We start from the raw sequence: 24,478 nt of genomic DNA on the forward strand, positions 1-24,478 counted from the left end.
TACGACTTTATCCATGGAAGGCTGGAAGTCGTCCTGCGCTGCCGCTTCATGTGCGTCATATTTCACGGAAGCTTCCTCCGTGTGTTTACAGGCACGTGTTTTACATAGTTTTACATATTTGTATGTTTTTTCAATGTGTTTTGGTTTCGCTGCCTTGAAGTTGATCGATATAACCTCAGTTTAATTTATGTGACGTGTTCAATGGACACACGTGTGAAGAGTTAATTCACACATGACACATCACGGTGACATTTTTTACAGATCTACACCCTGTATGTGTGTGTACTGGACTGTGTGTGTGTTGGTTTCTGCAGAGTGTCACGTGTTCCTGGTGTTAGAGCTCTCAACCCTCATTTTAATAATCAGTGATTAGCACTGACACGGTGTGTTTATACCTCCACTGATCACAAACCACAGAGTCTCTTTTAAATTCTCTCTCAGTCTGGTTTCGTGTCCATCTCTCTCTCTCTCTCTCTCTCTCTCTCTCTCTCTCTCTCTCTCTCGTTGTTTCTATTTTTAGAAGCTCTATGATTGGAGCTCCTTCTTCTGCCACAACAGAGCTGCAACGTTCCTCCCTCACCGTCGCCTCCCGTCGCTCACTATTATCGTTATTTCATTTTAAGGCGGGATCACTGTCAATAGTCAGATCCAACACACACACACACACACACACACACACACACACACACACACACACACACACACACTGGAGAGCCTGCGGTCCAGTTTAGATCTTTTTATTCACTCCAGCTATTGTTGTTAGAGCCAATCCTGCATCTATCCATCTCTGTGACTGCTGGTGTGTGTGTCTGTGTTGTGTGTGTGTGTGTGTGTGTGTGTGCAACAAAGAACTGCAACTCAACAAAAAGAATTTAATCAAGTGCAGGATTGAGTGCAACCACACACATATCATGTGCATGTTCACACACACACACACACACACTCTCACACACACACACACTCAGCCTCCAGGATTAAACTTCCCACGCCAGCTCCGAGGTTATTACTCCACTTCCACCTGTCATGGTGACTCTTGCAGGGTGGGGGGGGGGGTGTGTGATGGGGGGAGGGGGGGGGTCTCTGGGGAGCACTGTGATGCGTGTGTGTGTGGGGGGGGGGGGGGGTTGAATCTGAATCACCTGCTGCGCTCAGCCTCCTTGCCGGAGACCCGACCGTGACTCATCTCATGTGCTGGAGACGCAGCGTGTTTACATCTTGTCTGTTTTCTTCTAACGACACAAACAACGGTTCTCCGGAGAGTTCTAACCGACACATTGCATCATGGGAAGTCTGCTAATGTGGCGCTGAAGTGTTGTTTTGGTAACGAGTCGAGTGAACCTGCAGCAGCTCCTTCATTCTGTTTAGTCAAATTAAATACAAGGAATAAAATGAATTAGAGAAATCTAATTTCTGCAAGCGCACAAATGGATAAAAAAATGAAAACTAGATGATTTTATTTGATTTGGTCTCAGGTCTGTGTCGTAATGATAATAATAAACTTCAGCATCTTTCGCTCAGCAACAGATTTACATGAAGATTCTGGATGAAGATGATGTTCTATTGATGCCTTGACGGGGATCAGCACGTCTTTTCAAAACCATCTGGCTGATTCCTCCTCCCGCAATATTGAACATACAAATCTACAAATATCACCTAAATACCCACTGTACTTCGCTGCCCTATTAAAAACACACATGCCAAGTATGAAGCTGAGAAGATGAGCCGTTTGTGAGATTCACATATGATGATGCTCAGATTTCTCGGCCTGTCTGTGGATTTTGTAAATTCCCTGAACTCCCAGTAGCACCAGCAGCTGCGTGTGGATCCCGTGGAACCTTCTCGTTCGGCTGCTGAGCGCCTTGTGTGTCTTCATCCACTCAAACGCCTCCGCCGCTGTCAGCTCATGTTTCATTACTATGAGTACTTTGCATAATTGCGTGTGTTTGACAGGCGGCCGGTCGGCAGCTGCAGGCGAGATGTGTGGTCGGGAGGCGGCGTGCTGAGCCGCCTCCCACTTCCTGCTGAGCCGCCTCCCACAGCAGCCCTGCTGGTAATTACATGAACTGGTCCTGCATCAGAGCCGCTGCAGAGTCAGGTGAATTAGCAGTTTGTGATTCTCATCGTCCTGGTAATGAGTCACAGAGGAAAAACAAGAACACACACACACACATACACACACACACACACACACACACACACCTGGCCTTCATTACAGCGCTATGGCGAGGAAAGTTATCGCCCAGCATGCACTGCAGCAACCTCTAATTTCATTAACTGGAGGGGAAACGCATCTGTTTAAGACAGGAAGGAACTAGTTTCCAGGCTCTGGTCTCTGGTCTCTGGTCTTTGGTCTCTGGTCTCTGGTTCCTGGTCCCTGGTCCCTTGTCTCTTGTCTCTGGTCTCTGGTCTCTGGTCTCTGTTCTCTGTTCTCTGGGCTCTGGTCGCTGGTCGCTGGTCTCTGGTCTATTGTCTCTGGTCTCTGGTCTCTGGTCTCTGGTCTCTGGTCGCTGGTCTCTGGTCTCTGGTCTCTGGTCTCTGGTCTCTGGTCTCTGGTCTCTGGTCTCTGGTCTATTGTCTCTGGTCGCTGGTCTCTGGTCTCTGGTCTCTGGTCTCTGTTCTCTGGTCTCTGGTCTCTGGTCTCTGGTCTCTGGTCTCTGGTCTCTGGTCTCTGGTCTCTGGTCTCTGGTCCCTGGTCCCTGGTCCCTGGTCCCTGGTCTCTGGTCTCTGGTCTCTTGTCTCTTGTCTCTGGTCTCTGGTCTCTGGTCTCTGGTCTGGTCTCTGGTCTCATAACTCTTGTCTCTGGTCTCTGGTCTCTGGTCTCTGGTCTCTGGTATCTGGTCTCTGGTCTCTGGTCTCTGGTCTCTGGTCTCTGGTCTCTGGTCTCTGGTCTCTGGTCTATTGTCTCTGGTCGCTGGTCTCTGGTCTCTGGTCTCTGGTCTCTGTTCTCTGGTCTCTGGTCTCTGGTCTCTGGTCTCTGGTCTCTGGTCCCTGGTCCCTGGTCCCTGGTCCCTGGTCTCTGGTCTCTGGTCTCTTGTCTCTTGTCTCTGGTCTCTGGTCTCTGGTCTGGTCTCTGGTCTCATAACTCTTGTCTCTGGTCTCTGGTCTCTGGTCTCTGGTCTCTGGTCTCTGGTCTCTTGTCTCTTGTCTCTGGTCTCTGGTCTCTGGTGTCTGGTCTCTGGTCTCCGGTCTGGGTTTGGACTTCTCCACCTCCTGAGAGGGTTTTAAAGCTCCTCCCAGTTCAGCAGCTGCTCTCTCACCAGTGGTTACTGGTGTGAACTCCTCTCCTTAGTGGTTGTTCTGGAGCTTTTGACCACAGGGCCTGACCTTCATTATGAGGCAGCTGGACCGGTTCCTGTACCGTGGGACTAGAGAGGTGGAGGAACCAGATGTTTGTGAATAATCAACAACTGGCAACTCTGACCTGCTGATGAAGATCATGTGATATGATTGACAGCTCAACTCGTCATCACTGAGTGTTTGATGGGATGAAACCAGTTGAAGTAAATGAAACTGCAGCTCCTCAGCTGTTGTGTAGATAGAGACGCTCATATTTCATATTTCATTTTCCTGGTGTTCATCTTTGTTCGAGGACTGAAAAGTTCATGTTCAAAGTTTGAACTTGAGGTTAAACTTCAGTTGATGAAACATGTTTTGATCTTGGATGTGTTTGTCGTGTCTGAATGAGGATCAGAACCGAGTCGTCTCCTCGGTTCTGTTTCCTCTGGTTCATCTGAATGTGACCCGCTACACAAACAAGTCACGCTCCTCTCTGATGGGCTCCTCCGTCATCCCTGCACGCCGCCGCCGCCGCCGCCACATCTTCACCCAGCCGCTTCCTGCCGGACGAGGACGGTGATGAATGAGCGAGGGGAGAGAGAGAGGAGAGAGAGGGGAGAGAGAGAGAGGAGCGAGGGGAGAGAGAGAGGAGAGAGAGAGGAGAGCGAGAGGAGAGAGAGAGGAGAGAGAGGAGAGAGAGAGGAGAGAGAGAGGAGAGAGAGGGGAGAGAGAGAGGAGAGCGAGAGGAGAGAGAGAGGAGAGAGAGAGGAGAGAGAGAGGAGAGAGAGGAGAGTGAGAGGAGAGAGAGAGGAGAGAGAGGAGAGAGAGAGGAGAGAGAGAGGAGAGAGAGGGGAGAGAGAGAGGAGAGCGAGAGGAGAGAGAGAGGAGAGAGAGAGGAGAGAGAGGAGAGTGAGAGGGGAGAGAGAGGAGAGCAGCGCCGCACCAACAACAAACCATCAGCGGAGGAGAAAGAGAGGGAAACAGATTTCCTCCTGGTTCAGTGAGAGCGATGGAGCAGAGTGACATCAGCTAAATAAACAGTGTGCACAGAGAGACGAGGTAATCATGACCCACAATGCTTTGCAGCAAATTCCTTGTGGGTCACATCAATATGAGGAAACAGAAATCTGCTTCCTGCTCCGATCCAGCTCAAACACATGCATCGATCTCATTACACTCGTGTTTTTAAATGACTTATTAAAGTGATAAAATTACAAAATTAACCAATTTACGCACAAAATGCGAACTTTTGTATAATAATCGTGAAGTGTGTCATGCTCCTCGTCAGCGACACCTACAGGCCGGAGGAGGTCACATGTTGTTGTGGTCACATTAAGCCTGACTTTGAAATACTGGACGTAGTTTCCTTCTCTTTCTTTAGCTTGTTTATTTCTCCACCTTTGAGTCGTTCCTCCTCTTTCCTCAGGTCAACTCTCACCATCACCTCTCGTTTCTGTTGTTATTCATGTATTCCCCCTGTTCTTTCCTCTCTACATTCACTTTGAATACATTTCCTCCCTCTTCACCTCTTGCTACCTGTTTCCCTCCTCCGTGAATGTCTTTGCCTCATTAGCAAGAAGCTTCAGTATCAGCAGTGTCAGCATTAAACAGGCAAACACAGAACAATGCATCCAATCACAGGACAGAACACCGGACTGGACATATTCAGCAGGATGCAAATCTGTATCTGACAAACTGAGCTGCATTAATCACATTAATCACACTGAGTATTTCCTCCTCAGTGAGATGTGCAACGTGTAATGTTTCCTACTTTACCCCCCCCCCCCCCCCTCCAGGCAGAATATCATGACCTGACTAAAAAGGAGACATTACTCAGCCCAACCAGAGTGCCCCCCCCCCCCCCGCTCTCTGAAACCCTAAATAAACCCCTCTCCCTCCGCCCTGAATATTTAAACAGGCTCGTAAACATAATGTTGGATTTGTTGTGTTCTCGTTCGACGCTGAGATCCGGTTTATATTTGAACTGTCGGTAAAAAAAACGAGAGCTTTGAATTCCGAGAGGCACAAAGAAGAGATTTCTGATGCCACGATGTTTTGAGCTCCAGCTGCCGGCAGCTGAGAGAGGAGAGCAGAATAAATGTTCTTCCTTTCAGAATCATTATCTCCTCTTATCCTTGATTTCTGCCTCAGGGAAGTAAATTAAATAAATGCTCTTGTTAATAATTTACGAGACGGAACGTTTCTGTCAGAAAAACATGTTCCACTTCTGAAAGTGTCACCGAGTGTTTGTAGACGCTCCCACTGTCCCCACTGTAAACCATTAAGATCTGGAGACAGAAATACAGAAGTAGGGAGAGATGAATAAAGAAATAAAGAAATACACGTAGTAATACAGATATATACTGTACCTATTACATTTTTTCTAAATAAACCAGCTCAGGTCCCAGTTGGATTTTTAAACCCTTCGACTGGTTTTCTCTTACATCAGTTAATCACTTGCTTTCTCAAGCAACTAAATAAACCTGGAATGACAATGTTGACACACTCGCATATACAGTCAACTGTGAGTTAATCCAATTAGAAACCTAATTAATTAAACTTTAATTAAGCTAATTCAATTTCCAATCAAATGAATGAGATTCAGATCCTTTGAGGAGCTGAACACATCCAGAGTTCAGTTTGTTTTAATACGAGACGTCAAGATAAAAAGGTTCAGTCACAGAAGCCTTGAAACTTTATCCACAACACACTTTCCCTGACAAGGTTAAAGCCACATTCTCTGAACAAAGATGGACGACATGACAGCTCCAGTGAAGCCAAAGCATCTGTATCGCCCCCTAGTGGTTGGCTGCAGTAAAGGTCATAAACCCCGCCTCCTCCACGGCAGCGCTCTCATTCATTTTTTATATTGTTTGAATTCTGGCACCGTTTGACAGCACGTAGGTCAATCTGCCTCAGACCGTTTCTAGAAGGAAAACAAAGTTTATAAAGACACATTATGAAAGTCTGAAGACAAATCTGTTAAAAATATCGTTTACAAACCACAGCTGAGTTTTTAAAAAGCCTCTCAACGAATGAAGTGGAGCGAATCAGATTCAAGTGTTTCCTCTCTGGAGATGAATAAACATCTGAATTAACATCAAGTATTTTTAGAGGGTTATTCAATGACCATTGTTCTGACCTATTTTCATAACCAGTAATCCGGTTTATGTAATTGAAAGTTTTACACATTTATACTTTAAAACTTTAATGCCACCTAAAATATTGTGTTATGCTTCCAACAACAGCTCCGTACGACAGAATAATGGGGTCAGAAGAAATGAGAGAAAGGAGTCGGGGCCTCAGTCCGATGCCACGAGTCCAGAGATATAAGATGTGTTGCTGCAAACGCCAACCGGTTTTCTGTAGAGGCCTTAAAAGCTCTGAGTGGCAGCCGAAGTCTTCACTGTGATGGATCTGAGGAAATTACAGTGTTTATCACAGAAGAAGTATTTTTCAGAAAGAGAGAGAGGGGAGATGTTAACCAGAGCTTCTCTGTTCAAGTGTCTGGGCCGAGCTTCAATCTGAGATATTAAAGAACAAGAAGACTTAAAAGCATTTTATCTCCACAAGTCTGAATAGTCACAGTCTGAATCTTTCATGTAAGTTATTTTGTCTTGTTTGAATCTCGTCCTTTGCATCCGTCTCTTCTTCACTTCGTCCACTGTTGTCTCGACTGACCTGAGGACTGACCTGAGGACAGCCTCTTGTCTTCACTGTCTCACGGCTCCTTGGATTCACAACACGATTGTGTGTACAGTTGTGGTCACAGTGCGTCGCTGCACAGCTGCAGAGAGCCTCCATGAAACGTTGTGTCTTCATGTGGTCAAATATGAGAAACACATTTCACCTCCAGGTGTAAATTGGATAGATCCTCATCTGTTTGCTTCTGCTCCTGTCTCCCCGGGGAAGGAAGCTTCAGCTCGTCCTCTCAGAAGACGGCTTTTCCTATTTTTAACCAGCTTTGTTTGATCTCACTGTCGGTGAAAGAACACCATGTCCTTCCCTCCGTGGTTTCGTTGTAACCCCGCGCCCACAGACAATCAGTGAGTGTGCGTCGCTTTCATCACTGAATGAGAACAGTCGTCTGCTGCAGGTGGTTGAACAGAAAAAGGTCCGGATTAATCTTCATACTCAGAAGTTTAGCAGCTTAGTTTTGTAATCTCAGAGATTTGTGAGACTTTCTGTAAGATTCTCTGCAGCTTTTAATCTCTGCAAACTAATTCAATACACATCCCGAGGACTGAGTGTGTGGGTGAGAACATGAAGACCTGCTTAAAGGTCAAAGACTCCAGGTTCTGAGAATCAGAAGCTCGGTCCTGCTTCTTCTCACAGAAACTCTGAGGCTCCGGAGTGAAGGTGGTTAATGAGGTTCATGGTTTTCGATCCCGTCACATCAGCTTCATCGGCTCTTCTTCTTCATTCACACACAAACAAACAGAAGACGACTCGTTCTTTTCAGAAAGAGAAACAAGTAGAAGAACAAACACCAGAAGCAACTCAGGCCGCGCTGCACGTGTCATAGTGAATTTAATTATACGTGTTAATCATGTGATGCTTCCAGGAAGCTGCGGAGGTTTGACATGATTGACAGGTCTCCTCCTCGGGGAAGTTGGATCTGCAGGACGTGTGGATGGAAGGTTGAGGTTGGATGAGCAGGACGTGTGGATGGATGAAACGAGGGAGTTCAGGAGGTAGAAATGGTCGGTTGGGTGGATGATGGATGGACAGCCAGAGCGGGGGGGGAATCAGCTCGGGAGCGTTTTTCATTTTAAGAATCAGCAGTGGGTTGGCCGGCTGCTGGCCTGGCAGGGACTTCTGTCATTCCTAATGTAATTAGTGTGTAAGAGGAGCCAGGAGAGAGGCTGGCGCCAGGCTGAGTGATACCGAGGGAGGTGTGGGGGCACTGATGGGGAATCGAACGCGCGGCTCCGGAAGCTTCGCAGCAAGAGTGTTTTGCAGAGGAATGTGACATGTTCTCAGACGGAGACATTTCCATAATAACACGTCTTCCTCTTCTTCTCATTGTTGTCAGCACAGGATTTATCTGCAGTGATTCATGTGCCGGGTGGGGGTGGGGGGGGGGGGGGGGGGGGGGGGGACACCACACAGGGAATTATTATTCATAGTTTTCATATGAAATGATAAGTGTTCTGATGAGAGCCGTGTTCTTCTCTTTCTCTCTGTGTGTGTTTCCATTCAGATCATTTTCCGCAAGATCAGTGACGTGAAGAAGGAGGAAGAGGAGCGGCAGCGGGCGAAGAACGAGGTGCAGCTCACCATCCCGCAGGACCACCCGGTGCGCAAGCTCTTCCAGAAGTTCAAGCAGCAGAAGGAGCTCCGCAGCCAGGGGGCGCCGGCCGCCTCGCAGCTGGACCTGGAGAAGAACCAGCTGCAAGTGGAGCAGCACCAGCACCTGCACCCCCACAGCCTGCAGCTCGGCCACTCCGGCCTGCAGCACTCCCTGCCGCTCAGCCTCCAGCGCCCCCCCGCCTCCATGCAGAACGGGGCGCCGCTCAGCAGCAGCGTGCTGACGGTGTCGCAGGTCACGCCCATGCACAGCTCCCTGGCCTACAGCCATCCCGGTGAACCTGTCGCCAAGCAGAACAACCGTGACATCATGGAGCTGCAGCCCAGCGCCGCCGCCGGGGAACCGGCCGTCAGGCTCAAGGTCTCCTCCAGTCCGGTTCTGGCCAAACCGGGCCCGAGGGCCACCGGCTGGATGCGCCTGAAAAACAACATGGCCCCGGTGGAGGCCCGGAGGGAGGGGCTCAACAACAACCTGAAGGCTGTTTCTGTGGAGATGTTGTCTCAGGAGGGCAAAGGTCAGGAGGCACGGGGGGGTGGAGATGTAGAGGAGGGCGGGGTGTCCAGTAACAACCCGCTCCGCAAGACGGACTCCTGCGACAGCGGCATCACCAAGAGTGAGCTGCGGATCGACCGGGCGGGGGAGGCGCGCACGCCGGCGGCGGTCACCCCGCTCCTCCACAGCCCTCTCCCTGGAGGGGCGGGGCCTCCTCACCCGTTCTGCCCCATCCCGGAGCAGGCCCTGCAGGCGGCGCTGCACGAGACCCGGCTGCAGCTCCGGGAGGACATCCGGTCCCTGGGGGGGCGTCTGGGCGCCCTGGAGAGCCAGGTCGCTGAGATCCTCAAGTTGCTGTTGGACAAGCGCCGGCCGTCCACGGGGCCGCCGCCCGCCTCCGCCACGCCTAAAACCAAAATACTACGTCAGGACATTTTCACCGTTTCCAGGCCGGTTTCTCCCGACTCGGAGAAGGACGAGGCGCTCTGAAGGGAGCCGGTGGCGTGGAGCGAGCTGGAGCCCCGGGGATCTCACGGCACGGCGCCCGATCACCATCATCAGTCCAGCGCTCGTCCTGCTCCGTCAGAGCGACGCACGCCACTGGTCTCGATTCTCCGAGACAGTAAAACTGGCTTCTCTAACATTTGCACACGGACTTTTAGCTCCAGGTCACGTGAGCGTCCCCGTGCTGACCTGGGGTCTGTTCCGGTTGATTGTAAATACCTCTCTATGCATGTCCAGCTGGATTCTGGCCTGCCAAAGAAACGTCTGAAGCTACTTATTGCCTGTATATTATGCAGTTGACTGCATGCAAATGGAATTTAAAGAGACATTTTGTTGAGCTTCACTGTACATATGAATATTTTTCAATTGACCATGTGGATATTCAGGGTTTGCATACTGGTAGCACTAATCGGATGGAGCGGGGACGAGGGTTTCCCGGCTGAGCGGGGGTGCATGGATGATTTAGAGGAGAAGGTCGTTGTTTTGTTCTTTGCCGGTGAGATGAAGTTTGATTCTGCTCTCACCCCCCCCCCCCCCCTCCCTCTGAGGACACACACTTACACACGGGAAGTCTCCTGGTTTGAGCTAAATCCTTTTTATATTGTTTAGTGATCTTGCTTCTTTACAATAATTTCTATTTTTGATGATGGGAATGTCCTCGGCCTCGTTTCTATGTCCGGTGAACTCCTGAAGGGTTCGAATCCCCCCGGTGTCTATGCATTGTTCAGATTATTCCACCTGTGTCACATGTCGGGGAGAGAAGGAGGTTTCCATGTTCCCCCCGCTCCTCTGCATGAAGCAGGGATGGCAGGATGCACTTTGGGGTAAAGCTGGAATGACGGGAAGTCTTTGGAGGAATGACACAGAGTTTAGTTCACATTAAAGTCCACTCAGCACAGTGACATGTAATCCCAGGCGCAGCCCCTGGGCCGCCGGGCGTCCCACCGGAGGTTTGATTCCATTAGGAGCTGCAGCAGCACAGCCACAAGCTCCAGTAATAAAATATGGAATACTGGACTTTTTATGATATCAGTTTTCTAAAGCTGCATGCGAAGGAGTAGTTTTATGCTCCGGAGTGCGAACATGTATGTGCCTGTGTGTGCATGTGTGCGTTTGTTTATACACACACACACACGTGCACACACATGCACAGTGATTCTTCATGTGAAACCCTGACGACACAGATCAGATCGCATCGTTGTCACAGTCGAGCTTTTTCAGGTCTTGTGAAATTCAGACGCTGTCGCACGTCGTCCTGCGGTGCGGCAGCGCTCGTCTGCAATATACACGCATGAACACACACACACACACACACACACACACACACACACACACACACACACACACACACAGAGGCATATTTATTAAGGCAGAACACAGATGTACAGCAGCCGTCATCAAAGTCTCAGTTGGTTTTACACAATAGACTAAATATCAATGGACGACGTGACATATCCGAAAAGAGAAGCCTAACCATCTTGATCGCCCCCTGGTGTCTAGCTGCAGTATGGGTCACAAACCCCGCCTCCTCCATGTCAGCAAATGGGACATGGACCATTTGACAAAAAGTCAAAGAACACTTTAAATGCTTCAGTCATTGATGGGACGTTGATGCAAGAGTTGAATTAGTGATGCTGTATAAACAGGGTGAAAGGTCATGATTGACAGCTGACACCGACCTGTCACCGCTTGGTGCTCGGCGTCAAACACGACGACGCGTCAGCAGCTTCCTGCTCGATATCGAACGCATCATCTCAAACACTGAGCAGCAGCCTGGTCAGAACCTGGAGCTTCTTATGATGCTTCGGTGAAAACTCAATTTTTCCATCTGTCAGTGGAATGGAAAAGGATTTTAATTGGCGTGAAATCTTAGCAGATGAAGACGAGTTTAGAATCTGTAGCTTTCTGTCGCTTTATGCTAATCAGGTTTTTGCTTTGGAGAGAAAATATTTTCTGTTGTGCAAATTTGAATTTTTATATTGAAATTTGAATTTTCTGCCTGTTTCCTCCCCCACTTCACCTGCCGACAGTTTGTTGTTCTCTCTGCTGTCGGCCACTGAGCACATCCCCTGTCAGGGGTAAAGTGCCTTGCCCAGGGGCACCTCAGCAGCACGGTTTGGCCCCAGTGAATGATGCAGGGAGGAATTTACTGGAAGGACGGTGACGTGTGTAGAGCAGCAGATTCATATCTAAGCTATGCAACATGTGATTCTCTCCCAGTGGGAACGAGGCGGATTCAGATGGATTTTAACATTTTAACGTTTAACCTGAAAAGCTGCACCAGGATGAGAATAATATTTAAAAGAAACTTATGTGTTTGAGGGATTGATGGAGTGTTGGCTTTTTTATAGATTTAATTTATTCATATCAACAACTAAACTGACTCATACTCATGACTTTGTGTTTGAATGAAGTACTAACTTTTATTTTAGAAACCAAGAATCGACAGATACGAGCAGCAGGAAATGAATAAGACTAAGTTGAAACACATAAATATAATTCTAATATAATGTTAATTCTAGAGAGATTCAAATGTAGGAATAGAGCGGCTCCGGTCCAGAGGGGTCCTGACTCCAACGCCTCGTCTGGACCCTTGAATCGACCTCTGCCCTGCACCCGGGGCTGTCAGGCTGCGTTCAGGCTGGTCTGGGGTCAGAGATACAAACAGTGCATTGTGGAGACATCAGCCACTGTTACACACTGAAATGTCCTCAGTTCGCTTTCTTCTCAAAATGTTCTCAAGGTCTTAATTTCTCGACTCAGTTTGAGAGAAACATCCAATTTGACACTTTGCTTATCAGTGATTTCTCCTCTCGTAGAGTTTCACAGAATAATTCTTCATCTTGTTCTCATCAGCTTTTAAACAGACGTCTGAGAGACGTAGATCTTTTGTTCCAGATCTGCAGGAACTTCCCCGTCTCTTCTCTCAGAGTCGTTAGAAGCTTGATGGGAAACGACGCTGGAGGAAAAGTGGCTGCAGCAAAGTCGTTAATGATTAAAATAACTCCCAGAATGCACCAAACCTGAGAGATTGATGTTTCTCTCTGGACCTGAGCAGATTGTCTCAGATGGATTTCTCCTTCTAAAGATTTCTGCAGACAGTGTTTGATCCATGACCTGATGTCACAGCCGTCTGAGATCATATCAAGACGGAGCTGGACCTTGACTGCAACTCAAAACATATTAATTATAGATTTCATCATCGCTCAGATTTAAGTTGAAATGTTTCCATGGAGATCCACCTTAAAATGATGAGAGTAAAATCTAACAAAGGAAAAACAAAGACATGTTTTACATTTATATCATATTCACATTTATATTTGAGTTCTGCATTAATCCCTCTCTCAAATCGAGTCTTCGTCAAAACGACTTCCTGCCACAGATTGTGCTCGGAGTCAGAACCAGCAAGAGATGTATGATCTTTATTTTTACTATTTTACTAAAAACATATAAACCTATATAACAAAGATTTATTTAAATATATATATATAACAGTATCTGAAAAGTGAGATCACTCTGGCAGAGTTTTGACAGTTCAGACTTCAGACTCAGGTTTAAAGGTTTGAGAAGGAATATGAATAACCTGGAAATATAATAGTTTTCAAATAATAATTCATGTTCCTGCAGCACTGACGTGTACCACTGGAATAATATGGAACTGGACGTGTAGTTAATACAAATCATCCATTTCACAAAGCTAATAGAAGTCATTTAATTATAATTTATATCATTTTAAGATTTTAATATAAAACTGAAGTATCTGAAATGTAAAGTTTCACTACAATATGCTTTTAATTCCATTTTAATAACTTCACATCTTTACATTTTCATTTTGTTTCTTGCCTCAGAGCAACATCTGGAGCTGCATCTGCTCCAGATGTTGTGTCGGCACAGCTCAGCAGCTTCATTTGAAAACAGAATCAGAAAACGTAACAGTTGAAGTGATTATATTCACAAATACATTGTTGAAATATGAAATGAGAGCGTATTTATTCCAGTGGTGCCCTCCAGGCTCCTCCAGGCTCCTCACGTCTGACACACTCTGAACCACGAGGAGGAGGAGGAGGAGTTTGAGATGCAGCTCGTGGACTTTTCCACAGTTGGAGATTTGCAGGTGAAGTGAATTTATTTTCGCTCAGTCGACAGTTTGTGGAACTCGGACTCGAACCATCAGCGGGAGATTCACAGTTTCCCTGTCGCTCGTTATTCTTGTCACCAGAGAATGAAGATCAACTGGGATCTGAGCCAGACAGACACACACACACACACACACACACATACTTTACAGCACAGGCTTTTTCAGCTTTTTGCCACTTGAATGTAAAACAATCCCCCCCCCCGACTTCGTCTTCTTGTTTTCTTCTTCCTCTCCTCTTTTTTCTATCTTCCTCTTCGCTCTCTCCCCCCCCCCATCCCTTCAGCATGCTGGTGATGTACAGTCTGACTGACACCATGAATCCTCCTCTCGCGGGGGGGGGGGGGGGGGGGGGGGGCCGAGGGGCTCCATTTATTGAAATTATCCTCTGACTCGATTCCTGTAAACTGTATTTGAGATGACTCTGCACCAGATGGAAGTCGTTTCCTCGGTAGTGAGAGATTCTTTCTTTCTCTTCTCTATCGTTTCACTCCTCTCGGAGAATGGAGGCGAGCTGCAGGATTCGTTTTCAGCTCATCAGACTCTGGATGATTTTAATGAACGAGCCCCTTTGGAAAAAGCTTTTCTCTCTTTTCTACTGGAATGTTTCTACTGTTTTGTTAGAGCGATGGTTCGGAGCAGCACTGAAATCCCTCACTGACTCATGTATTGTTTTACAGTTGCACACCTAAGCTGTAGTGTCAGAAAAATAAACAGCCGTCTGGGATACTCTGTCTGGGCTCCCTGTCTGTTTTTAGAAACGCTCAGTTTGCTAAAGGAGCCTGGAGTCTTCAATCAGCTGAATGGATCTGGATCCAGCTGACACACGAGGAGGAGCAGGTTCTCTGGATGGCCCCGCACCTCCTCCTGTCCGTGTGAGCCCTCCGTCTCTGGAGGTTAATACAACAACAAGAATTCACAAAACTAAAAGTCACTTTAAAATGTCTTTTTTAAAAGTTGTCCACCTCTTATTGCTCTTACTGCTGCGTCTGAAGACTCATGAGACGTGTTCTGCACAGAACCTGATTCACACATGCACAACACAGCAGGAGGTTTTCAGCACAGACATCTCATAATTCACTGAGCTTCACTGACCTCAGGAGAAATTATTTTAAAAGTAGGTACTGAACTGAACAGTGAACAGTTTCATTCAACTGGAGAACCGTTCAGAGCAGATCGGCTGATGTCTGATCAGCAGACGCAGGCTGAGTCCCCTGGAGGATGTGGCCCCTGGAGGATCTGGCTCCTGGAGGATCTGGCCCCTAGAGGATGTGGCTCCTGGAGGATGTGGCTCCTGGAGGATCTGGCCCCTAGAGGATGTGGCTCCTGGAGGATGTGGCCCCTGGAGGATGTGGCTCCTGGAGGATCTGGCCCCTAGAGGATGTGGCTCCTGGAGGATCTGGCCCCTGGAGGATGTGGCTCCTGGAGGATGTGGCTCCTGGAGTATGTGGCCCCTGGAGGATCTGGCCCCTGGAGGATGTGGCCCATGGTGGATGGGGCCCCTGAATTCAGTCGCAGCCTCAGAGTGTCAGAGCCTCGGTTGGGATTTCTTTGTCTTCAGTTTCCACTTTGTTCTTATTAAAGTCACTTCAGCTCTTTCTGTGCCGGGTCCAGCCGAGGTGAAGTGAAACCGAGGAGGAGGAGTCGTCCTGTCGATTCGGACATGGCCCCTGGAGGTCGTGGCCCCTGGAGGACGTGGCCCCTGGAGGAGGAGTCTCCACCTGCGGCTCAGTCTGGACGCATGAAGCCTCGGCTGTCCAGAGTCCGAGCTGAAAGCCATTTCAGAGCCAAGATGGAGAACATGCTTATCCCCATTAGCGTCTCCTCCTCACCGGAGAGAGAGGAGGAGGAGACGCTCATCTGCTTCCACCCAAACTGACACCTGTCAATCAAAGGCTTCCAGCGGAGACTAATAGCTGCTAGTGAAAAGTGAAAAGTGTGAAATTCTTCCTCATTCAACTTGAGTTTCAGTTTCTGAAGTTTGAAGCTCATTAAACCCAGAACCTTTTTAGAATCTGTATAAAAAGCTTTTCTTTGCTTTTTATACAAATATGAAAACAAAATTGAGAGAATTTATGTCAGAAGTTTTGTTTTGAGTTTATCAATTAAGCTCCAATAGTTTCTCTCTGTTTATTAGAAAACCTTTGGTGACAATTTTTTTTTTTTAAATCGTTATATTCATATAAAATATCAGACAAACTAAAATCTAATTAAAAGAGAGATATGTTTATTTAAAGTAGTAATAATAGCTGATATAATGATAATCTGATATGATCTGGAGTCAGCGGGTCACATGACACTGAAGCTTTTATAACAGACGTAATATTTGTGGAATTTATCGTTGGTCCATATGATTGAAAGTTAAAGTTAAAAGACCTTTGATCAAATATTCAAAACTAACTTCACTGCAGTCAACAAAAGCTTCAAATCATGTTAATTATTCATTTATTTGTTCATTGAGAAAAACAACTTATAATCACAAACATCAATATGATATATTACATGTTTGTTTGTATAAAGATGGAAAACCCTCAGGAGATAATATTAACATTCATGTGCAGCTGTGCTAAGCTACGTATGAAAAGCAATTACGTTCAATTCCCAGAATATGAAACTGTTAAATGATCTGACCTGCACAGTTTGAATAATGTGTGTTTTATTTGTTTAGCTCTTAACACTTAACACACAATAACCTTATTCAAATTACAGCTGATAAGCAAATGTTGCAAGAGATAAACAACCTTCAAATTAGATTAGATCAAATAAATCCACCAGAACAACATGTGTTCATCTCATACCTCATTAAAAACATTAATATCTTAGATTCTCTGCTCAGTGAGAGACAGAATAATGTTTGTGTTGTTATTGTGTTCGTCTTTGTGTCAACTGAAGTTTCAGCTTCAGTTTGTGTGTCTTTTTGCAGATGAAACACATTTCTGCTTGAATGGGATTATGTAATAACATGATAATATGTTTAGTGGCGGTGCTGTGACCTCCCAGCGTTGTGATGTCATTATGTCATTATCATCTCCTGCAGAGGAGGTGGGCACGCTGTGACCCCCCCCCCCTCCCCCCCCACCACCTCACGCTTCTATGTCACTGGTATTTAAGGCTAATGGGCTCTGACCAGTGGGCGGTCTGTTCTGCAGCAGCTCGGGGGGGGAAGCTGAGGAAACATAGTGTAGTAGTCTTAGTCATATTATTAAAAATTGTAATCCCCCCCCCCCCGTGCCTCTGATTGATTCACTTCTTCTGCTGCACTTTTATTTCCTCCATCACCAGTTCATCGCTCCACTGTCTGTTGTGTCTTTTATTTATTTGCTCATCACTCTCTGTGTTTGTCAGTGTTGTTGTCCTGATGGTGGAAGAGTTACGCAATCCTCAGTGATGAAGAGGGTGGCGGATGAAGAGTCCTGCCACATATCTCCTCTTTGAAATATGGCAAAGAAAAGATCAAAGTTTTCTGGGAATGCAAAACACAGAATTAAAGTATTAGAACATCACATTTTACTTTTCACAATAATCATTCCCGTGATTACAAGGCAAAAATGAAAGTGAGTCCAATTAGCCGTCATCTCTCTCGTGGTAATAAAGATGATAATCATCTCTCTCCCTCGCTCTCTCTCTCTCACTCACCCCCCCCCTCTTAATGCTTCGTCATCCTCTCACCTCCCCCCCCTCACATCCCTGCAGGAGCAGCTGTATAATTCATAACCTCGGGCCCTTTCAGACGCAGCGGGGGGGAAGTTCCCCTTCAGGCTCGACTGGGAACCTGCTCACCTGCCCTGGATCCCAACCAGCAGCTCGTCAGGGAGAGGAAGGGGGACACTGACCCCGTGTCGCTGACCTCAACCTGCAGCCTGCGAGAAAACCCTGTTATAATGAACTTCAGATTAATTCATTTCAGTTATATTCAGTTTTATTTCAGTTATATGTCATTTCAAAGATCGAATGATTTCCAGAAAGCTGCGTAAGAGGTTTTTCATTTTGCTATTTTACAAGCTGGGGTCTGATATATATATATATAAAATGCTCAAACCACAACAGACGTGGTTTTTTACTTTTGTTTCTAATAAAAACCTGATGAGGTCACATGACCACGTCGTCTATGATTAAATATATAAACCAACATCTGGAACATGGAGTAAAGAACGAGAAGATTCTTTGGGACACATTGAATGTCGTCTGCTGAGTGTCGGAGCTTTGAGCCGTTTGAAAACTTGATCCGATCTTTGTTTTGGCACGGGATGGAAAGTTGTATCACTTCCCAGCATGCACCAGGAACAGCCCATGTGACCCCTGAATAACCTGTGACATAAAAAGATGGTTCCACCCGGAACAAAACGTCTGACATGAGTCCCCGTGTCTCCGTCTGAGCTCAGGAGGAGGCTGACCTCAGGCGAGGAACCTCTGTGGATGGTGTCACGGTCTCCTCCTCCTCCTCCTCCTCCTCGTCTCGCTCTGGTACCCCCCCCCCCCCTGCAGGCAGGAGAGGATGTGGTAATGTCAGGAGCGATTAGCACAGCGGGGGTCACCGCTGTCAGGATGGTTGTGGATAACAGAGGTCTCTGGAGAGCAGCTCAGATAACCTCTCCTCTGTTCCTGCTTTTAACCTCCATCTCTTCTTCAAGCCTGAAAGACGCTTGACGCTAACGCAGACAGATGTTTGTTCACTTCTGCTGGACGAGTTCAGGGCCACAGAGAACTGGGTTTGAGTCTCCAGATGTTTTGGAAAGTGGCCATTGGCAGCAGAGGAACCTGAACTGAATGAATGAGTTGCTGACGTGAAGGTTTCTGCTCCAGAGGCAGTCGAGTTGTTTTCTGTTTTTACACTTTGTCGGAGTTTCCCACGATTTTCAAAGCATTTGGAATCTTGTTGCTGAACTCCCTTTAACTCCTTTAACTCCATTTAACTCCCTTTAACTCCTTTAACTCCTTTAACTCCTTTAACTCCATTTTACTCCATTTAATTCCTTTAACTCCCTTTAACTCCCTTTAACTCCCTTCTAGCCCTTCACTGATTGGATGAAGAAGGGACCTCAGTTAAACCACCTGCTCTTTGACCCTCTGGTGTTCTGGAAGTCTGGAAATCAGAGAACGGATCTGGCTCCTGAAGAGATGGATGATTAACTTTCTAATAATTGTCATTTGTGACCTAAAGGTTAGAGAAACGTCTGCTGACTCCTTCTGGGGTCATTTTATGAAATGACCTTATTTTTCAGTTATAAGATAAATTCATCTGATCATTTTCAGAGATTTTAAGAATTTTTTTGTTTGAACAGTTTGTCTTCACTTTTCCCAAAGTTCTTGTCGATATAGTTTTATAAATCACAACATTTACAGTAAATAAGTGTAAAGTTTCCTCTCGTGATAATGAAAACATACACTGATAACAACGTCTCAGAAGCCACTCATAACTCAAACCTGCTCTCTGCAGCGGTTCAGAGCTGAATCTGTGATCGAGTCCAAACAGAGACGAACAGGTCTGAGTTCTGAGGGGGATCAGTTCATCCTCTGCATCATGTGACCACTCAGGCTTCACATAGACTCTGCTCCTCTGGAATCAAACCAATAACAACTCCTAATAAAGACCGATTCTTTCTCCACTGATGACGAACCAGCGGGAAGACTGGCCTCAGATCTCAGGTCAGTTAATTAAGCACTAACGAGCGGCTGCAGCATTAACCACCCATCACACACTGATTATTCTCTGAAAGGCCAATTATTAATTACAGCAATCACACACTTTCAAAGTTTTTATAGATTTAAAAGGAGACAGACATAAGACACTTTAAACTCCACAGGGGAGAAGTACAAGATTGTTTTCAGAAGTTGTGTTAAGAAAAACTGTGTTTGCTTAATGGATCCAAAGCTTCAGAGACATAGATCATATTCCAGCTGCAGAATAATAATGTGTTTGACGTTTGTCGGCATTTTACAGATTCATCAACCATCAGCAGGACAAGTGTGTCATTAAAAACTAATGATCTATTATATAAACATCCCATCTGGTCCATGTCCCGTCTGCTAACACGGAGCAGTGTGTGGTTCAGACGAAGGTGACACACTCGGTGGTGCTGGTCACACACACTCCACAGTGGCAGCTCAGGGCCACGGGGTAGGTGTAGGACGGGTCCACGTGGGCCTGGCAGCTCGGCAGCTTCACGGTGACCAGGCGAGTCGCGTTGTACGTGCACACGCGCTGATGGGACTCGATGTAGGGAGCGTCCACAATGGGCTTCTGCAGACACACACACACACACAAACACACAACCAGTCAGGGAAAACACACAAGCTGAGCAGAAACAGGCTTTAAAAGGGTTCTACGAATGTTTTATGAGGTTGGAAATGTATTTAACGTGTTAGTGCACGTTGCTGCATCTTTAATGTGTTTAACTTGTTCACGCTGAAGAGATACGAGAGAGACACGAGGATTCTGATCCCACTCCTGACACAAAAGAAAATGAGTGAATCTTTCTCTACGGAGGGAAATAATATGGAAAATATGTGAAGTCCTGTTCCTGTAACACAAAAACCTGAGATTCAGTTTATAATATACAAAAACTTTCTTTACATCTTATGTTTTTATCTTATATTCTTTCTTTAAATCTAAAACTTTAGTAACAATTTGTCATTTATACCCGTCTGTGGTGTTTCTATGAGCAAACTGTGAATAACAGCCAAATGTAAACGATGAAGATTCCTCGACCTATCCAGAAATCAAGCCAATATATCTCGAATACAAATACTGCACCACATATTTATTAAACTTGTATTAATATTGAACGTATCATGCATCAACACACAAGACAAGTGTGAGGCCGATAAGATGAATGGTTCTTCAGACACATGGAGAAAACACTGGAATCAGCCACCAGGGGGCGATGGAGATGATTTGGCTTCTCTTTGTGTGTCCGGCCGTGTCTCACAGGAGATTTGTGTTAGTTGCTGGAGTTCTGGAAATTTAATCTCATTCTGCTTGGAATTAAAAGTTTGAGGAGATTTTAACAGGAAGTGAAAAAATAAAACTCCTGACACGGCCACCTTGTGACCTGAAGTTCACAGGTTTGATCCCTGACCTCTCGCAGTGTCTGTCCTGAAGCGCGTCCCCCACCTCTGTGGGTGTGTGTGTGTGTGTGGGGGGGGAGCAGACGTAAAGATGAGTCTGCTCCCTGAGGAGATCCAGAGTCACACACACACACACACATACAGACACACACACAGCTGTAATAAAGCAGAGATTCATGAGCTTCCTGATTCCTTTCAGATGAAACTGGAGATTTCACAGCCTCCCTTTGTTTTCTATTTTGTTGTGTGTTTTATGCAGGTGAGGCATTGTTGAGAAAAGTGCTGCTGTCACTCCCCCCCCCCCCCATCTCCCTCCAATCTGATGCAAGATTTACACTTCACACAGATTCTCATCACTATGATGATGAACAGATCCTGTGGATGTAAACACAGAAGAGACGTCTCTTCAACATCTGTCTCTCTGTCTGTCTCTCTGTCTGTCTGTCCATCTGTCCATCTGTCTGTCCATCTGTCTGTCTGTCTGTCTGTCTGTCTGTCTGTCTGTCTGTCTGTCTGTTCGTCTGTCTGTCTCTCTGTCTCTCTGTCTGTCTGTCTGTCTGTCTCTCTCTATGTCCATCTGTCTGTCTCTCTGACTCTCTGTCCATCTGTCTGTCTCTCTGTCTGTCTCTCTGTCTCTCTCTATCCATCTGTCTGTCTCTCTGTCTCTCTCTATCCATCTGTCTGTCTCTCTGTCTCTCTGTCTGTCTGTCTGTCTCTCTCTATGTCCATCTGTCTGTCCGTCTGTCTGTCTGTCTCTCTGTCTCTCTCTCTGTCCATCTGTCTGTCTCTCTGACTCTCTGTCCATCTGTCTGTCTCTCTGTCTGTCTGTCTCTCTGTCTCTCTCTATCCATCTGTCTGTCTATCTGTCTGTCTCTCTGTCTGTCTCTCTGTCTGTCTGTCTCTCTGTCTCTCTCTATCCATCTGTCTGTCTCTCTCTCTGTCCATCTGTCTCTCTGTCTCTCTGTCTGTCTGTCTCTGTCTGTGTCTGTCTGTCTCTCTGTCTCTCTGTCTGTCTGTCTCTCTGTCTCTCTCTATCCATCTGTCTGTCTCTCTCTCTGTCCATCTGTCTCTCCGTCTGTCTGTCTGTCTGTCTGTCTGTCTGTCTGTCTGTCTGTCTGTCTGTCTCTCTGTCTCTCTCTATCCATCTGTCTGTCTGTCTGTCTGTCTGTCTGTCTGTCTCTCTCTATGTCCATCTGTCTGTCTCTCTGACTCTCTGTCCATCTGTCTGTCTCTCTGTCTGTCTCTCTGTCTCTCTCTATCCATCTGTCTGTCTCTCTGTCTCTCTCTATCCATCTGTCTGTCTCTCTGTCTCTCTGTCTGTCTGTCTGTCTCTCTCTATGTCCATCTGTCTGTCCGTCTGTCTGTCTGTCTCTCTGTCTCTCTCTCTGTCCATCTGTCTGTCTCTCTGACTCTCTGTCCATCTGTCTGTCTCTCTGTCTGTCTGTCTCTCTGTCTCTCTCTATCCATCTGTCTGTCTATCTGTCTGTCTCTCTGTCTGTCTCTCTGTCTGTCTGTCTCTCTGTCTCTCTCTATCCATCTGTCTGTCTCTCTCTCTGTCCATCTGTCTCTCTGTCTCTCTGTCTGTCTGTCTCTGTCTGTGTCTGTCTGTCTCTCTGTCTCTCTGTCTGTCTGTCTCTCTGTCTCTCTCTATCCATCTGTCTGTCTCTCTCTCTGTCCATCTGTCTCTCCGTCTGTCTGTCTGTCTGTCTGTCTGTCTGTCTGTCTGTCTGTCTGTCTCTCTCTCTGTCCATCTGTCTCTCTGTCTCTCCGTCTGTCTGTCTGTCTGTCTGTCTGTCTGTCTGTCTGTCTGTCTGTCTGTCTGTCTGTCTGTCTGTCTGTCTGTCCATCTGTCTCTCTGTCTCTCCGTCTGTCTCTCTCTCTGTCTGTCTCTCTCTCTGATTGGCTGAACCAGCATCTGATCCTCCCTCATTTCTTTTACTTATAATGTCAGATGATGCAAACATGAGGCCGATCTTTCCTTCCTCTCCTCCCCTCCTCTCCTCCTCTCCTCCTCTCCTCCTCCCCTCCTCTCCTCCTCTCCTCTCCTCTCCTCTCCTCTCCCCTCCCCCCTCTCCTGTGTACAGTAGCCTGTACAGTATTTCCCAGCGTGCTCACCTCCCAGGTCTCGCAGCGCCCCCAGCAGGCGTCCGTGGTGATGTGCATGCCCCTGCAGCCGGGCTTCTTGGCCAGGAAGGTGAACTCTCTCACCGCGCAGCCGACGAAGCGCCGGAGGTTGACGGCCGACACCGCGTGGAGGGAGCGAGGCTGGAGAGGGATCCAGAGCAGAATCCAGAGCAGCAGCTCAGGCCTCCTGCAGGAGACACGTTCAGACAGATGTGAAGGAACCACAGCTCCACACCAGATGTCGCTCAGCTGGATCCGACTCCTCTCTCTCTGACTGAGTCCTGCTGCTGTTTGATTGGAGCAGATCTGACTCTGACCTCACTGATCCCTGGACTCATTCAACTGACAGAGCTGAGTCAGGAGCAGAGAGTCACAAGGATCCTCACTCAGAGCAGGAGGTCCACGTCTCTCCTGTGTAACACGGACAGGTTCAAAACAAACTGCTCCCAGACCAGAACATGTGGTGCAAGAAATACAAGTCAGCACTTTTCAACACAAAGAACAAAGTGCTCAACCACAAGAAAACAAACCGAACAAAAATACACAAATAACACCGGTAATGATAACAGAAATAAAAGATCAACAATATCTCAGAACCTCAAATATATTCAGGAATATTTTCTTTCATTAGTAATATTATTATATATTTTTCAGCATTACGTATTTTATTTGATCGTGTTGTGTCTTTTCTTATCTTCATATCCTTTCATATCACACTCTGCAGCATCTTATCTTCATGTTGTTTCTGACACACACTGATTTAAGTCACAGTCTGTGGGAGGAATCTGATCCCGTGTGACTTTCAATCACATCACAACCGTTAACTATGAAACACAGAGAAGTCCCCAGCTTGATATTTATATTCTTCTGCTGAAGAACATGTGATGAAAAGGAAACTCTCCAGAAGCTGCTTGTCTCTGATCGAAGGAATAAGAAAGAACCTGGGAACCTGATTCTGATTCTGATGAGATTCAGTACGTGGAAACTTTTCTGGATCTACTCACCACTTCTTCCTCTGCAGAGTCATCTTCTCTGTGAGTGTCTCTCTCTGTCCCTGGAGGATGACACGTGTTGTATCGACTCTGACGTCCAGTGACACACTCGATGAAGCAGCTTTATTCTCACAGATGTAACGTGTGGATCTGCAGCATCAGCTCCTCAGTGAAGTGTGGGCGTTTAGCAGACACACAACCTGTCGTCCTCCTCACACCTGGACCACCTGCTAATGGAGCTGACTCCACAGACCGGGGCCTCTTATCGCCGAGGAGCTCACCACCCACCCGGCTCACCTCTCACTCCCTGAGGGCCTTCTGCCTGTCGCTGCCCATCCAGCTCAGCCACCAGCTCGTTCCCACTCCATTAGGCTGATTGGGAGAAGAGTCTGCCCCTTTGTTCTCCGTCATCCACACGGAAGAGGGGGAACAACACACTCCAGCCCGGTGCCTACATGTGTCTGCTGTCACTCAGCCAGGCTCAATTAGCTCCTGTTCTCACACGCCGACTGGAATGACTTCACCCCCGAGCTCCGCTAAGCCTCCACACTGCTCTGCCACTTTGTCTCATTAGTT

At 46.9% G+C, this 24,478-nt stretch overlaps 2 protein-coding genes across 7 annotated transcripts in view; one reads left to right on the top strand and one right to left on the bottom strand.

Moving 5' to 3' along the window:
• The window catches only part of kcnh5b (potassium voltage-gated channel, subfamily H (eag-related), member 5b), a 68,498-nt gene extending 58,929 nt beyond the window's left edge, over nt 1–9,569 (top strand). For 3 of the 6 annotated variants that reach the window (XM_062396695.1, XM_062396696.1, XM_062396697.1), the window contains one exon: nt 8,480–9,569. In XM_062396695.1, the coding sequence (XP_062252679.1) occupies nt 8,480–9,568 (1,089 nt within the window). In that variant the 3' untranslated portion in view covers nt 9,569. The remainder of the gene's footprint in view (nt 1–8,479) is intronic. The other 3 variants (XM_062396698.1, XM_062396700.1, XM_062396699.1) reach the window with 3 other exon arrangements.
• A 9,932-nt stretch (nt 9,570–19,501) lies between these two features.
• On the bottom strand, nt 19,502–24,313 carry gphb5 (glycoprotein hormone subunit beta 5). The gene is made up of 3 exons (XM_062397449.1): nt 24,207–24,313; nt 22,902–23,097; nt 19,502–19,959 (listed from the first exon to the last, which is right to left on the bottom strand). Exons 1-3 carry the CDS (start codon nt 24,311–24,313, stop codon nt 19,768–19,770), a joined length of 495 nt encoding a protein of 164 aa, XP_062253433.1. The 3' UTR covers nt 19,502–19,767.
• Nucleotides 24,314–24,478: the final 165 nt, after the last annotated feature.

The sequence above is a fragment of the Platichthys flesus genome, chromosome 10, assembly GCF_949316205.1.
Source record: "Platichthys flesus chromosome 10, fPlaFle2.1, whole genome shotgun sequence".
Taxonomy (NCBI): Eukaryota; Metazoa; Chordata; class Actinopteri; order Pleuronectiformes; family Pleuronectidae; genus Platichthys; species Platichthys flesus.